General features: G+C 37.0%; 1 protein-coding gene across 1 annotated transcript in view; it reads right to left on the bottom strand.

Annotated features, from left to right (window-relative positions):
- Positions 1-1,001: 1,001 nt before the first annotated feature.
- Positions 1,002-15,949, bottom strand: part of PDGFC (platelet derived growth factor C) — a 129,340-nt gene continuing 114,392 nt past the window's right edge. Inside the window, exons 4-6 of the mRNA XM_082051341.1 lie at positions 7,593-7,800; positions 2,021-2,238; positions 1,002-1,340 (exon numbers count right to left, since the gene is read on the bottom strand). Of these exons, the coding sequence (XP_081907467.1) occupies positions 1,224-1,340; positions 2,021-2,238; positions 7,593-7,800 (543 nt within the window). The 3' untranslated portion in view covers positions 1,002-1,223. The remainder of the gene's footprint in view (positions 1,341-2,020; positions 2,239-7,592; positions 7,801-15,949) is intronic.

Genomic DNA, 15,949 nt, shown 5'->3' on the forward strand with positions numbered 1-15,949 from the left:
CTTGATGCATCATGAAGGCTGCAAGCCACTGGGCTGCTTTTCTTACATTGTAGATCATCCTACTTTAAAGAAATTAAAGAGTTAAACAAACCAGAATGCATCTATCTAGGGTCATTTCTTTTCTACCAGAACAAAGGCCAGAATGGAGAGAGGGAATTTTTAGAGTCAGCTTCTGAAACCACTTATAGTAATGTCTGTCTCTCATATTTTGAGAGCCATGGAGCTAGCAAGCTTAGAGCTTCATCCACGCATCTCTGTTTATTTTTACGGTGCATCCAGGTAAAAAACTATATTTTCACTGTGTAGCAACAAACTGCAAAGAAATCATCATGCTCCTTTCCCATTGTAACTACACCTCTGTTACTCCAGCTGTATAAATCTGGCTTTAAATTCTCACAAAGCTAAAAAATAGTTGATCTAGGTTGTAATAAAAAACAAGAATATTAAATACCTTTGGTAAAAATAGATATATTTAACAAGTTTAGAAAAGCAAATAGTTATATTGTCAAAAGGAGAGTATAAAAATGTACACGATAAAAAATAACAAACAAACAAACAAAAAATCATCAGCCATAGTAGTAAGAAAAAAGGCGCTGTTCTTTTCAATATTTGCTTCCTTAGCTCACGTTATTGTCCAGTCTTCTTTCTAAAAGGCAGGAGCTTTACTAGAGCATATGGAAAAATCCAGTCCTTCCTACCAGCATTAGAGAAATTAAGTTTGATTTGGAACAAGACAGTCTCTTTTACCCCAAGTTTGTACAACAGAGAATGCTTCAATTTAGAGTACCTAGGAGTAGTTGAACACAGAAAGGAAGATTTCAGGTGTTTTCAACCAGAGGCCAGATGTACTGGAGCTGTAGAAATGCGACAGCCAGCAGGATCAAGTCTCCATGAAGAGAGCCTTCTAACTTTATTTTTACTCCTAAATTATAGATCCATGTATTGTCAATAAAACTGTGGGGAACAAAACCAATACATATATTTTAAATCCCTCATTGATGCCTTTCTCCCATCCTTTCACTGGGCCTCCAAACAGAGCTGTCACACAACATATAATCCCAGTTTGGCTTCTCCTCTTTTTAGAGCTCACTGTGAATCTTGAAGACGGAAGATCCCCAAAGCAAACAACTGAGATTACAGAAGGAGATAATGCACAAGCCCCATAATAGAATCAGCCATTGATTGAATGTGCTTTGAAAGAAAACAGCACAATTAAATAATTTTTATCCTTCAGTATTCCCTTTGCACACACAGTCACACTCCTCATGGTGTTCCAAGGGTACATCTGTCAATGATTTATGCAATCCTCGGATGCCAATCCTCGGCTTCAGCTGAAGAACCTGAAGGAGAAGACAAGCATCAAGAAAACAGCAAGTGCATCACCACACACCTTGACTATGAGCTAGATTCCACTGGAAACACACTGGATGACAGAAAACCTATTAAAAGAAATAGGTTTTCCTCAGCTGAATTTCTTCATTTATTCCACCCACTAATTATTATATCTGCTTTTCTCTGAAGCCCTGTATGAATTTGATTAAAAACTTTGAACAAGTACTTGCTTTTTTCAAAGAAGAGTGTCTTGCAGATTTGTATTTCTACTTAATTTTATTTAAGGGCTAATGCTACAGTTAACCAAATAGAATCATTAAATCATTATATCATAAGTAATTTAGGTACAGATTTATAACAACAGAAATGGACAGATATCTGTTCCTTCATAAAGTTCACTTCTACCACTAGAGAAAGCTGATGAAGGAGGTGTAGTTGTGACGTGTCTGAACTGCACCAGTAAACAAATACCTCAGGAATGACTTAACAGTTCAACAGAAGAATACTGTAACAAGGAAGGTATTACATTTTTTTAATGTAACACCTCATTAAAATGGTTAAAAAAATGCTGTAAGTGTACTACATAAAATTTTAAAACATTAACATTGGTTTATTCCTATAGTAGAAATAAATTCCTTGATTGGCTTTTGCTATTTCCAAACATACAAATGTAAAAAAAAGGGCATACCTCATGATATTTTTTGGTGACTTTTGTTGGTACACACTGGCACTCATTGCAACTCTGATGACAACAGGCACAGTTTCCACCACAGCGTTTGACCAGAAGACACAATGGCCAGAAGATGGTGTCAGTTCGCTTCAGCTCCTCCCTCAGTGACACGGAGAAGTTGCGAGGAGTACAACTATAGAGCCGCACCTCCTCCTTGAGGAGGTTGAGATCGACCACTGCAGAGACAAACAAAGTGGTGCTTTTCTGATTCATAATCCAACTTCATTGTGGTAAACCAACTTCAGCAATGCAGAACCCTTGAGGAAAGTTCATTTTTGTGCAGGTGGTGCAGGTTCAGCACACAAGTATAATACTGCAGTTAGATGAATACCATGACAACTAAATTGAATGATTGTTGTACAGGAGTATTCACCAGTTATTTTATAACCCTGGAAGAATTGATTCAAATTAAACAAACAAGCTTTGGCTATTTTGTTCCAATGAATGTTTCATCAAGTCAACCCTAATGGAGTTCCCTTTGTTCACGCTCATACTCTGAGCTCTAGTGTTGCTATTCTATAATAATTTTGGATTGAAGAAACTCACACAGTAATTAAGAATCCTGCAAACCTCAAAACACATTTTTAAATTCATTTGCATAAAGCATTCAAACTTCTTCACAGGGTAATGTAAATATATGAAAGGATCAAACCATTTATATCTAAGAAGAGCTCACTTCTATGGACTACTAACTTCAAGAAGTTATTCATCATCAGTGAATACTGTACAGACAAGTAAGTCCACAAGCATGTGTATCTATATAACTATTGGTACACTCAGTTTTTCCCTTTTTCCTTCAAAGCAGCATATACATGAATTTCTGTTGCTATTCTGCGTTTTGTTTTCACTTGATATGTCTTAAATAAAATACAGCTCCTCCTTATAAGCACCTAACTTGAAGTGCAAGTTGAAGGTATTAATACTTGGCACCAGTTTCCCTATAAACTGGTTCCACTGTATCACACTAAAGCTTCACTATGCCAATGGTTGAACAGCAAGCTCATGAACAGATCTGAAACAGGGCAAAGCTCCTTTAGGTTCACCTTAGGTACATAGTTAAGAAAACACAGGCATTGAAAGAGTCTATTAAGACTGAAAAAAATGGGATTGGTTTAGTGAAAAAATTAATATATATTTTTCTTTGGTGAAAAGTAGTGTAATTTAATTTATTTTAGAAAAGCCAGACTCTAATGATCAGAATCTGGGATCTTTTGTCTGAACTGTTTCTCTCCAAACCTACCATCATCAAGGAACAGAAATAATGGTTAATTCACAGGGGCAGTTTATCTGGTTAAAAACAAACAAACAAACAAACAAAAAAACCCTGTGATACTATGGCTGAGATTACTGAAGTAGAGGTCTTGAGCAAAGCAGCAAAGAGCTTTAAACTACCTGTTTTTGAGCTAAATCAAGAAGAAACAAGGAAAAAACTCCTAGTGCACTGATATTACTTGACAAATACGTTATAGTTATTGCTAGCAGTTTGTTTAAAGCTAAAATATGTTCCTGATCTGAATCACGCTCTAGGAAGAACTTTTTTCCCCACTATTGACTAGGTTAAAAGCCTCTAGAGGTCACTGAGGAGAACTTCAGCCTATCAAGGCAAGATAATACCTCTCAATTCTGTTTAAACACCTAGGAAATAAAAATAATTTAGAAGATGCATTTCTCTAGTAGAAATGCTCACTAGTACTGTCACATGAGCAGATCTTTGTGTAGCAATTTCATTCCATGTTTCTTCAAAGATTTCCTTTGCAGACCATATCCATACACTGTCATCCATAAGTAAGGGTTTATTGTTGTGAAAGGTCAGGTAAAGACACTGAAGCCTTTTCTGTGCTTGCATTTACAGTGAATGCCAAGCTGAGGCTCTTCATTCCATCACTATCAGGTTAACACAGGCTCCTAAATAAACAATCTGATTTTTAAAAGCAAGGAGTGTGTAATAACTCCAATAAAGTTACTGATAGGACGCCAGCCTGCCTCCCACAATGAAAGAGCATTCCTTGGGGAAAGCTGAGAAGGGAGCAAAGGAAAAGAGAGACAAAACATCCAGGGGAGAGATTCACTGTGAGAAATTAGAAATTACTTAAACTCTTTTGATCAGCTAATAAATAGCTCTGGGCTGAGTCATTTGGAGGGTGGACATGCCTACCTTCATCAATCAGGAATCGAGTGCTTCTGTTACGTTTTCAAACATATAATAAGTTAACTGTCTGAATGAGAATAAAATGCCTAAAACACAAAGAGAGTAATGCTAGTTCTGCTAGTACTTCCTACTGGTAGGTTTCTACAGAGGCTGACATGCTTGGTTTACTTAATGTCAAGAAGCTGAGCTTATGCATCCTAACACAATTGCTGCTCAGCCCTTCACCATCAGAAGTGGAAAAGGGGAGCTGGGCATGGATGTCTGGTCCAGCCAGCCCACCCACCAGCGGGAGAGCTGCCTGTGGGGCCTGGTGCTCCTCAGCTGCCTCCGGCTTACTGGCAGCAGCTGAGGGACAGATCCATTTCCTGATACTTGCTGTAGTTATGACACAGAGGAAAGGGCAATGCACTAAAACAAGCAGCAAGTGTATTACACATTTTTTCACAAAATCGGAAATCAGACCGGCAGACCCAAATTTTGAAAACATTCTGTGGAAGAACACACAATCAGCTCTTAACAGATATCTTTGAGTGGGCGTTACTGTTACGACAGGCTTCAGGAGAGATGAAAAATGTCATGTTTTGTTTCCATGCTTTACAGTGTACTAAGGTATATTGCTATTATACCTCACAATGAACCCTTGCCCTGCCTTATGTAATTCAACTTCATTAAAAGGTCTGTGGCAAATTTATCTAGTGCTTATATAATCACTTCTTTGAAGTGTGTGAATGAAGCTGTTATTTTTTCAAAGAGTATCTGTCTGTCCAAAATTTATTTTAACACACTGTGGGCATGAAGCTAGATGAGAGAATGTATATATTCCCTTAAAAGTGTTTACTTAACCACAATAAAAGGTTATGTGGATTTCCCAAGTGCACTGAGTTACAGTACCTGTTATAATGTGAACATTTAAACACTCCTTCAACTTGGCTTCCACTCATGTATCATGTTTGACACAACAGTCAAAGTTCTTTTGTCTAGCACTAGCTCAGAAGGAATGGAAGGCTCTGTAGTAACAAATGAATGGGAAACACTAAAATAAAATAAGGAAAAGAGGGATAAAAAAAAAAAAATAGATGCAGGTAGATCTACAGTAAAGTCCATTTCAAAAGTGTTCCTTCACTGGCACTTACAACTGAAGTAATCCATGTTCACACTAGCCTAAAAGTAACTGTGTTCTGCAATTGGCAATGAAGCTTCTTGGATGTGTATTGAGTACCATGGGAAACCCTCTTTCCCAGACATTTTTTCCAGCTGAATGCTGCTCTCAGCATCAACAAAAGTTAAATTCTGGTTGGGGCACTTTTGTGTGGGCACAGATACCAGCAGGTTGGTTTTCATTCTTAAGCACCTTGGACATGCTCCTGAGAGTTACTTAATGGTTCCTGCAATAGGACAGGGCTGTTACAAAACCCCAAATGAGGAATAAAAAATACAACCAAACAAAAAGTCACATAACAATATGAGAAGAGCATCTACTAAGGACTGTGGTTGGATTGTTACTCTTCTTCTTAAGCAGATGTCAGAATATGGTCTAATGATTATGCATAGATTTCTGTGGGAAGCAATGGGATCATTTTTTTTTGCACAGCAAAATATATTTTATTTTTAAGTATGTTTAATAGTATAAAAGAATTTAGGACTCTATTTAGAGATCAAAGCCTCTGAACTTGACGTTTCTTCTTTCCTGGCTACAAGTTTTTGGAAGCATTTTATCCAGGGAAAACATCAGACACAGAAGTACTGTGGAATTTAGGTTGTCTAAATATAGTCCTTTTCATATGAATTATTAAGTGGGAGTAAAGGACAATACTTTTCTCTATATAAAGTAAGTTACACTTTTAATTACATTTTCATTTAATCTAGATGCAAACTAATGTTTGTCTGTGAAAGCAAGAGAGTAATTTAGCCTTTAAACTGAAATATTGCAAAAATAAAACTGATCTAATTATAGAATCAAAGAGTTTGGAAAAAAACAAACATGTTGGGGCATGCACTTCTCCCAAACATTTTGTATAAAGGTTTTTAAATAGAGTAAAGATGCTACTAGAAGGAATAACATTTTTAAAAAGTTTGCTTTCCCTATCTATTGAGTACACCTAACAGTTAATACCATGTCATCTCAACTGGACATATTTTCCACCTCAGACTATTAGATTACACACTCAGTAATACAGTCTGAGGGTGGTCTCTCAGAGACAAATGTGGCAATACCGTGATATGTTTATTCAGTGGAAAAATCTATTTCAGCATCTAATTAGAAGTCTTTAAAAGATTTACTGTGCTAGTTTCTTTCTAAGATATATCTTGTATGGAGTTGCTTTTGTCTGTATAGATGTTATCCAATGTCTCCATTTTAGTTTATGTAAGGTTTCACAAATTACATTCTGTTTTTCTCCCATCTACTGTATGCTTATGCATAAATTTGGCAAATACTGAATCTCTTTCATTAGGAAAGTCTTAAATGACTACCCGCAAGGCGTGCTCCATTGATGAAAGATTTTAAAGATATTTCCTCCTCTTTGACTCTTTATTTAGTTGCTGTGTGCATAACTGTAGCAATACAGATAGGGTAGAAGGGTCAATTTTTAGATCCTGATCCAAGAATTAGCTGTCAAAAACTGAAAATGGAGTCATGAAAGGTTTTAGTTCCTCCCTTTTTTTGCTCATCAGATGATAATCTAGTTTACACTTGTCAACAAAGGAGTCTATTCAGTTATGGTGAGCAAGGAAGGTGGTATTGACTGCATGGAATCCATAAACATGAAATAGTGGGCAGTATCTGGATAATATGCGGTAGAAAATTCATTAATGTCAAACGTAGATGGAATAAAATGACTTGCTGAACAAGAAATAGCTCCACAAGTCTTGAAGTACATAGGCTACTTTATATCTGACTAAGTTGACGACTGGGTCACAAAACTGGATATGGACACAGGGATTTCATGAGGTGTCATGGAAGAGGAATATTTAGCTAATTGCTCTCAATTCATATGGTATAAAGACCAGAACAATTCTAAAGAAACAGACTAATCATTTACATGATACAGTAAATGTAAGAAATTACCTATCCCAAATGAAAAATAAAGCTTTTGCTCTCCATAAAAAAGAAAGCTACAAAGTCAGATTATGTTACCCACCCACAATGCTCTGCTACCTTGTGGAAATAAAGATCTCCCAGGTTCCCTACAGAAAAATACTCTGTCTGCTTCTATTCCCCCCACCCACACTTGTTACTTTATCCTGCTAAATTCCTTTAAGTTTTGAGTTTAGTTATTGTCCTTTTTTCAGATAAGATAATGGTGAGAATAGCTAACAACAACGTTCTCTGCTGTATTTCTAACATCCTCCCTTGCAAGGCTGGACAGAAGAGTAATTTACCTCTTGATTTCCTCCCATGAATATATGCCTTTCCAAGAAGTTGCCACGTTGGTCTGTACAAATCTTCCAAATCCAATTGCCAGCGATCTGGTTCAAGGTACCGGATGAGTTCTTCCACAGTGCTAAATCCAGCAACGGCATTGTTTAATACATCCAGCGGTAAAGCTGATGGGGGGAGCAATGATGGGCTCGGTGCTTCTGTGTGGTGCTGCAATCAAAGCCAAGAGAAGAGAAGGGCACCAGTCAGAGGGTTAATGGATCTGCTTTGATGAAGTGCTATACTTTATGAAGTTATGGAGCTGGGAAAGTTTATAAGTGGCTAGCTTGTTTCCAATGTACAGTTTACCTAATAAGACAAATGGCAAGAATCAAAAAGTACCTAATTATTCTTCAGCGATAATTGTAAACAAACTTCCACTAGACAGATTTCCCACTTCTTACATTCCTAGCCTTGAAGATAGCATGCCGCTGTACCTGCTCTTTGAAGAAGTCCACTGAATGATGGACAAGACTTTAGAAATAGAACAGAGAATGATTTGAAAATACGGCCCCATTACAGGCAATTACTGTAACCTCCTAGAAATCTGAGGAAACATACATTTCCAATGCTGCTTTTCCTCTGAAACTTAGCCATAATCTTTGTCATCTCGTCTTTCAACGTAAAATGTGGACGTACCCTAGTACAAAGATAGCAAATATTCCTGCTCTCATCTGTAGATGAAAAAAAGGCACCAGTTGTGTTTCATACAGCACTAAGAATTATGTTTCTGTTTAAACAATAATGAACAGAGTAATAACAACATCTGGCATTACTGTAATTATTTCTCCCTTCAGAAATAAAAAAAACATGTTCCCAAGGATACTGAAAATACTCAGATGCTGAAATTGAGAACCGAAAAAGTCTACGTACTTTCCCACAGCACAAACCGTACTGACAGACTCACTGGATCAGGGGTACTCAGTCACAGGCAATTCAAGCAAAGTCAGACTTCTGGCTTTGCTCACTCTGCAACCCGTTTAAAAATTATGCATTGATTTGTATTTTCAAAGAAGAAAAAAAGGCAGGAAGGGAAGCCCAAGAAGGAAGCTGCTGCTGAACCACCAGAAGTTTATTTAGGATTTTATATAGGCAGACATCACTACAGACATTTTGGCCACAGTGCTACACCAGAGCAATTTATCTGGATCATGTAAGAAGGACGAAGAAAGATTTGTATGCAAAGCTGATTTATGGGATGGGAAGGACAAGAAATCTCAAACTTACATGGGCACTACTGTAATCCATATAAGATTTAGGGAAAATTTATTCCTATAAGTACAGTCAGGTTTTGGAAAAGGTTCCCAGAGAGGCTGTACAGTGTCCCTCATTGGAGGCTTTCAAAACCTGACTCTATAAAGCCCTGAGCAATGGTCTGACCTCAGAATTGTCCACTGGAAATCTCCTGAGGTTCCTTGCTGAATTTTTCTACAAGAATCCTATAACATAATATTAAGAATGAAGGACTCAATTTTTCTCCAATAAGTGAACTAATATGCTTCTTATCCCTTCCATGTACAGAGCCTGTTAGTATTGCACAACATATACATATATATTTATTTATATTTATTAATATGTATTTTTATATATTTAAAAATTCTCAGCCAGTTAGTGTCAAGATGGCACTCTTGGTACTGTAATGTGAAGTGTAGAAATACTGGATTTTTTTTCCATCTGTAATGTCAAATAAATTTAATTTACTTTTTCAAAATGATCAGGGAAATCGATGGAAAGTGTACAGTTATGCAGGAAAAAAAATTACTAAAATAATCTTTGCAACGCTACATACTAAATAGCAGTTTTCTAAAATACATATGCTCATGATAGCTGTATTTCATACCAATATTTTTATTTTCCTTTCCCCATTCTCAATTCTATTAAATATGCAGCTAAGTGTGTGGTTAAAAGGGCAGCAAATGAAAGTAACCACCACGCCCTTCCTATATATTGGTCCAAGGGTTTTTCTCTCTTCATCTTCAAGAAATGCAGTTACTAGAATGATTTGTGCTGCTTTTTAACTGGGAGTCTTGTAAAGATAATACAACATGTAGATCTAGTGTGCTGCTACTATTAACTTTTTACCATATTTTTGTTTTGCTAATCTAGCATCATTTCCATAGACTGAGTGAAATAGCTGATTCCCATTCTGGATGAATGTGGATTTCAAAAAGTTAAAATATCTATTTTCCTCTTCTCTCCATTGCCCACATTAAAAATAATAACATGTTGACCCATCTATTAGGTTATGACAATAAAACAACAGATTCTGGTCTGTAATTTAAATATTTGCTCTTAGCAAAACACGCTACTCAGCAAGTTTCAAAATAGTTCTGCGACACTATAATTCAGATGGTCAAAAAAATAAATACTCCAAACTTTTTCTTCCTGTTTTTCTCCACAATGATGTATTTGTAATGGTCACATTTCCTGGTTTGAAGGTGTAGGATTTTGCTACTGTGAAAAACAAAGTAAGGATCAAAAGGTAGAACTAGTACCTGATAAAAAAAAAAAATCTATTTTGCTTCCAGCTGAAGAATTTACTTCAGTGTCTTACTTTTACTGGGATTTTTTTTTATGCCAATGAAATAGATGGATTCCAGATGAAAATTCATTCATCTAGAACCTATTCCCACATTTATAATTTAGAACATGCACACTTAGCAACACATATATAGGAACTAATCCATCTATTTATTGGTTTCTGGATTCAGTAGGCATTTACCTCAGTTAAAACATGAGGTTATGGCGAATCATTGCACTTAATGGTAACACAATTAAAATTGTCATCACTTTCTAATTATTCTCACAGCAAACCAAAACATGAAGAAAAAGTAATTGAAGTAGCAAAATTGCACAACTTTGAAGATGAACATTTTAGAATAAAGTAGTTAAAATCTCAAGATTGTTTTTCCCAATAATCTCCTAATTTAGTAAATTTAAATGACAGTTAAAATGTGCCAAAGATTAAAGATTATTGATGTCATAAAGCTATAAGTGCTGTCATTTATAACATAAAGACCTTTATGAAATCTCAGTTCAATAAGTTATTTAATATAAATGGTAATTCAAATTATACTCTACGTTGCTTTTACTTGCTAATAGGTACTACATTTTATAATTTAAACCTTTTGGACAGAACATCCAGGGCAGCATAAATGATACTCCTTTCTTTGAATAAAATTATATCTTGGAATTTCATAAAATTTGTAATTTCACTTGGCTTTCCTGAAGTTTTTTCTGTGTTCTGTAGGCAATGCTTACAGCTGCAATAAGGTTTTACTCTCAGAGAAGATAACAGGAGAAATGACAAGGCAAGAAATTAAACCTCAGCTTCACCAACGGTGCATACCTTTTAGAACAAGCAAATACTAAATTTCAGCATAACTCTGAAATGTTAGATCACAGTTGCAACTTCAAAAATGCTGAAATGCTCCTCAAATGGAGCTTCCTCTCACTTTATAACAAGTCCATCACTTCTGTTATAATTCCTTCCAATTAAATAATCTCAGATAAAAATCCATGTGCTCAGATTTTAATCTGCAGCTCTCTTGACATTCCTACTCTGCCCGTGGCCTCAGAGGTGCAATGTCACTGCCCAATGGTGGTGTGAAAACCTCACAGGAGGACCACCAACAAGCTCTAGCTGTTCTGCTGTGTAATGTTGATGGAGAAAATGAAGACGATTTTACAATGAAGTAGCTCTGTGACAACTGTACGTCTATTCTATAGCTGGCATCACCTGACTTACTCCACAGAGCTATATCACGTCTCCCTTAAGAGGTCAGCCAGCACACAGCTAACCTGTAATGTAACAGACATCTCTTTATCTGACAGGGCAGACATAACCAAGACAGCAGACGCTTGCTTAGGTACAGCAGCTATTCAGAATAACTTTCCTGACAGAGACCACTTACTGGGAAGTAATGTTCTCTAAGCTTTTCCACAATAAATACTAATTGATGGTAAATATTTTTTTCTGTCATAGCAGTACATCCTTGATTAATACCAATGTTCTAGGCTTGAGACAACCTTTTTTATTTTTTTTTACCTGAGCATGACTAATTTCTGTCAAGACAGATCTTTAAAATGCATGAAATAGTTCTGTATTTTAATGTGATTCCTCTAATAAACAGAACACTCTGTGTTTTGTTTTTGTGCCCAGGAAACAATTTCAATTTACTTTAATAAATATAAACATGTTTAAAATCAAGATAGAGCCAAACTGTTGCATCTTTACTGTTAGCTGAAATTATTCAGGATGAAAACCAGAGTAGAAAACATAGGTTTCTGCTGACCTGCAGAACAGTCAAGATTGACAATTAGTGTTGGATGAAATAGAATTTTCATTAGGTCTGTTAAAATTTTATTTCTATATGTGCACATCAGTCTATCAAAACAAATATCTTCTCAAAATCCCCTAGAGTGTTTACAAGTGTAAAAGACAGGCAAACAGACAAAATTTAACTAACAATTTAAGATATGGGCTTGGAAAAAAAAGAAGAAAATAAAGACTAACTTATACAAAGACTAACAAAATTACCCAGCCCTGAAGATTATACATAACAACGGTGCCCCAAAATAAACTTAGGGAGCAGAATTTATTTTAGGGTGCTCACAATGTTAGTTGTGACCTATTAAAGGAATCAAAGCTACTCCATCTACCCTCTTTCTCAAAGCGTAGGACACTCTTATAAGTAGAATAAGAAGGCAACCATCAGTGAAGCAGTAAATCTGAACAAAACCTGCAAAAAATGGATTTGAAGTCACCTAGCTGAAGCTCAAACCTAAAGGATGACTTCATATGTAGCCTAACTTGAAGACCTGTGATTAATTTCTTGTTCTGACACATATTTCCTGTGTGATCCTGAGCACAGTATTTAGGCCACAGCTTCATGGTGTAAAGCATCCGGCAGTAGCACCTCCTTGCTACACCAGCATGACTGTGTATGTGGCTGCATCATAAACAAGAAGTAATCTTGCTGAAAAAGAATATTTTTCATTTCCCTTTCTCTTTAACCTCAATCTTATTCACAGCGCAGAGCTCCAACAGCTAAGCCATCACAACCAAAAGCACAGCAGCTGCTAACACACATCTTTTTAGATTCACTCTGGCACCAGGAATTTCATAGCATGCAGGTCTGGAACACAGCCTTATCAAATCTGTAGAATAAGCACAAAGGGAATTCCTTGATCTCACAAGTTCTATGAGAGTATGAATACAATAAACATTTATTAGATACCCATTACTGGTTTATCTGAAGAATCCAGAAGTATTTTAGAGAGATAAAGAGTAAAACTTTGGCCATGAAACTGTATGATATAACCCTTCCTGTTCTGCCAGTATCCGTCAGTTCTTGCCTTGCACTGAACCTACTCCAGGGATAAATAATGCAGAACAAAACAGCACTCATCTACAATCTGCACAAGACCAGCTCTTAAGCACCATCGCAATCAAAGCAAAGCCTTCTTTTTGCTCCTTTCTCACAGGATAGGACTGTCAAGCTACTGACATTAGCCTCTTCCAGTTAAAGGAGAGGCAAGAAGTAATTTTGTTAGTGTGCTGCAGCCAGGAATGAGGAATTTCATGTTTAATAACGCAATCCCCGAGTTAAGACTAGAACAACAAAAACAAGTGAGTCAAATACTTGGCATGACCGGACACTTACCAAGTAGTGAATAATACGTCTAAAATAATTCCCTCCCCACAAAAAGAAATCCCCATTTTTCTCGTTTCTTGTCTTGAAGAAAACATTGTTAGGCAGTTTATAAGTGAAAAACCCATTCATCGCTGGCAGAGTTTGGAGAAACTATTAAACATTAGCATGGTTTAATCAGATCATAAGGGATTCTGTAATAAAGAAAACCTCAGAAGAATCTACCCAGCTCCAAAAAGCAACCGGGATTAGTACTTTGAAAGAAATAACATATTTTTCTTAATGAAATATCCTTACAACTTTTTTTTTGTTGCTGTTGTTGTTGTTTTTAATTATTATATGGGAACACTTCAAGTCCTGCTTAGATTTAGAGACATGCTCTTGAAACTAACAGTACATGCACATTCTTGTAACACTCACAATAAAGAAAGCCTGTTCATTAGAAGCTACGAGAGAGAGCAGATATCCAACTCTTCTCAAGTTTGCCCTGAGGACACAGAAGCTTCTTCGCATAACAATTACCTCTTTCTTTTTTCTCCCGTAAGTATGTACACGAATAACTGTGAAAAGCCTCTAGAAATCCTGACCTACATGAAAAAGCACAAACTTTTACTTGCTTGCATGTATGTGGTACAAAAAGCTAATGCATTTGTGAAAGTCTGTCATCTGTAAAGACATCTTCTCTGTAAAACATTAACCTGCACCAGTGTTATGCAGAATATTAATCCTGTTCAAGTAGCAACACAGAAGGAAGTGGAGATGACCTGTAGTTGGGCCTGTGAGCAACCACCTGAGCAGAGAAATCAAGTTCCAGATCCTCTTTTTGTGCCTCCGGCAAAGGAACAAAAAAAAGAAGCCGCAAAGGCAGATAATAAATTTAGGCTGCCAAAGCCAGGGAATAAGGCAATGCTGTTTACTTGCGTGTGACAGAGATGGAAGCCAGGAAGGCCGGTGCAGTTCCCATCCGTTGCAGTACTTCCTCTTCAGCTGAAGTTACTGTCGCAGCAGTGAGAATGGGTGCACAACAGACACAGGAGCTCCGGAGCTGCTGAGTAGGTAGCCCGGTAAATTAAGCTCCGCTGGCACTGAAGTAAACAGGCATATTGTCCAGCTAACCTCACTTCAGGGAGGCTAACTTATGCCAGTCAAATGACATACAGGTAGGGGCACCAACCCTCCTCTATTTGACTAGTTACTGCATGTGAGATCCAGAATGCAGGATGACAGCCCCTTCTTTCCTTGCTGGGCCTCCAGCTCTCTGCTTTTCACAGGCTCCCTAAACGTTCTGTTCTTACATTGTGCTACAACCGCCTACCTGAAGGTTGTCCAGCCTCTCTTCATACACATAAGGTCTTTCCTTTTATCTCAATGAGGACCTTATTTGCTGACTACCCGTGTGCTTGCACCAATTGGTTTTGCAAAGGTGGTTTTTGTTACACACTTTGAGCATCACTTCCCAAAATGTGCATCATTTCTACACTCCTTGCCCTAACTGCCCACGGGAGAAAGGTCACAAGGGAAAGTGAATGCGTTTGTGCCTTTCTGCTTTTGCCTCTCACCCATGTAAATATAGGAATAAAGATGTGTAAAAGTAGAGTCAGGGGCAGCCTAACGTTTCGTTTCCTCAGGTTAAAGTTTTGAGATAAAATCTATTTTTTTTTTAAGTTTTAAATATTCCCTCAAACAGAGTTTCTGTGCAGTTCACAGAGAAGGCCTGGAAACAACTGAGAGATGATCTCAAAGAAATTCGCAGCATGAAAATAGTGCAGGATGCCACTAATTGTCAGCTTTCTCCTGGCAAAACGCAGCTTTTTGCCCGAAACCTATTCACCCTGACACCCTTTGAAATACATGGCATAAGTGTGAGAACCGCTTCTGTGGAAACAAAGATGACACATAACTAGAACAAGTTCATAAGCTCTCAGAGGATGGCATCAATAACAATAACTTCTGGAAGACATTTTCTAAAAACTTCAGTGATTTGGTTAATTCTCTCAGTAAATTAGTGATCTATAATCACATGTGTACACATATATGTGTGTGCATATGTGTTTTAGAATACATTTTGCTTTTTCCTGTGACCACATGCTTCAGCAATAATCCACACTAGCTCCCTTTAAAGGCAAAAAGAAAATTAATGCTCACAGTACTGTATTGTGTGGAACGCCTTATTGTCAACACACTTCATCATGGTAGTTGTAGTGTTTTCTATTCCTAGCAAATATATACACATGGAGAACTATCTTTATTGAATGCAGTTGCATGGAATTATGGACTTTTTCTGTGCGTCTGGTAAGTCTCAACAAAGCAGCGCACATGAGTTCATCAGGATTTCATAAGCTCTAAAAAATTACTAAATTTCTCTCTCCTGTTCTCTACAGAAAGTATTTGTTTTTTTACAAAATGATCTAGTGATTTGTATATCCTTTTGGGAAAGAAGTTTCATTCACTGATTTATTGTTTTGGTTAATTAAGGGGAGAAGAGATGTAAACAATTCTGTTTGAAAGCTGTGTTGCCAGCATATCTGGCAACTGCAGAGGTCTCAAAGCATGAAGCGTGCAAACCCTAGAACCCACACAGCTTGGAGATTGAGCCTGCTACCTGCAAGGAGTCAAGTTTTGATGCCTTCCTTTGCCATGGGTTTTTACCATATTTGCTTACATTA

The sequence above is a fragment of the Streptopelia decaocto genome, assembly GCF_964273445.1.
Source record: "Streptopelia decaocto genome assembly, chromosome: 4".
Taxonomy (NCBI): Eukaryota; Metazoa; Chordata; class Aves; order Columbiformes; family Columbidae; genus Streptopelia; species Streptopelia decaocto.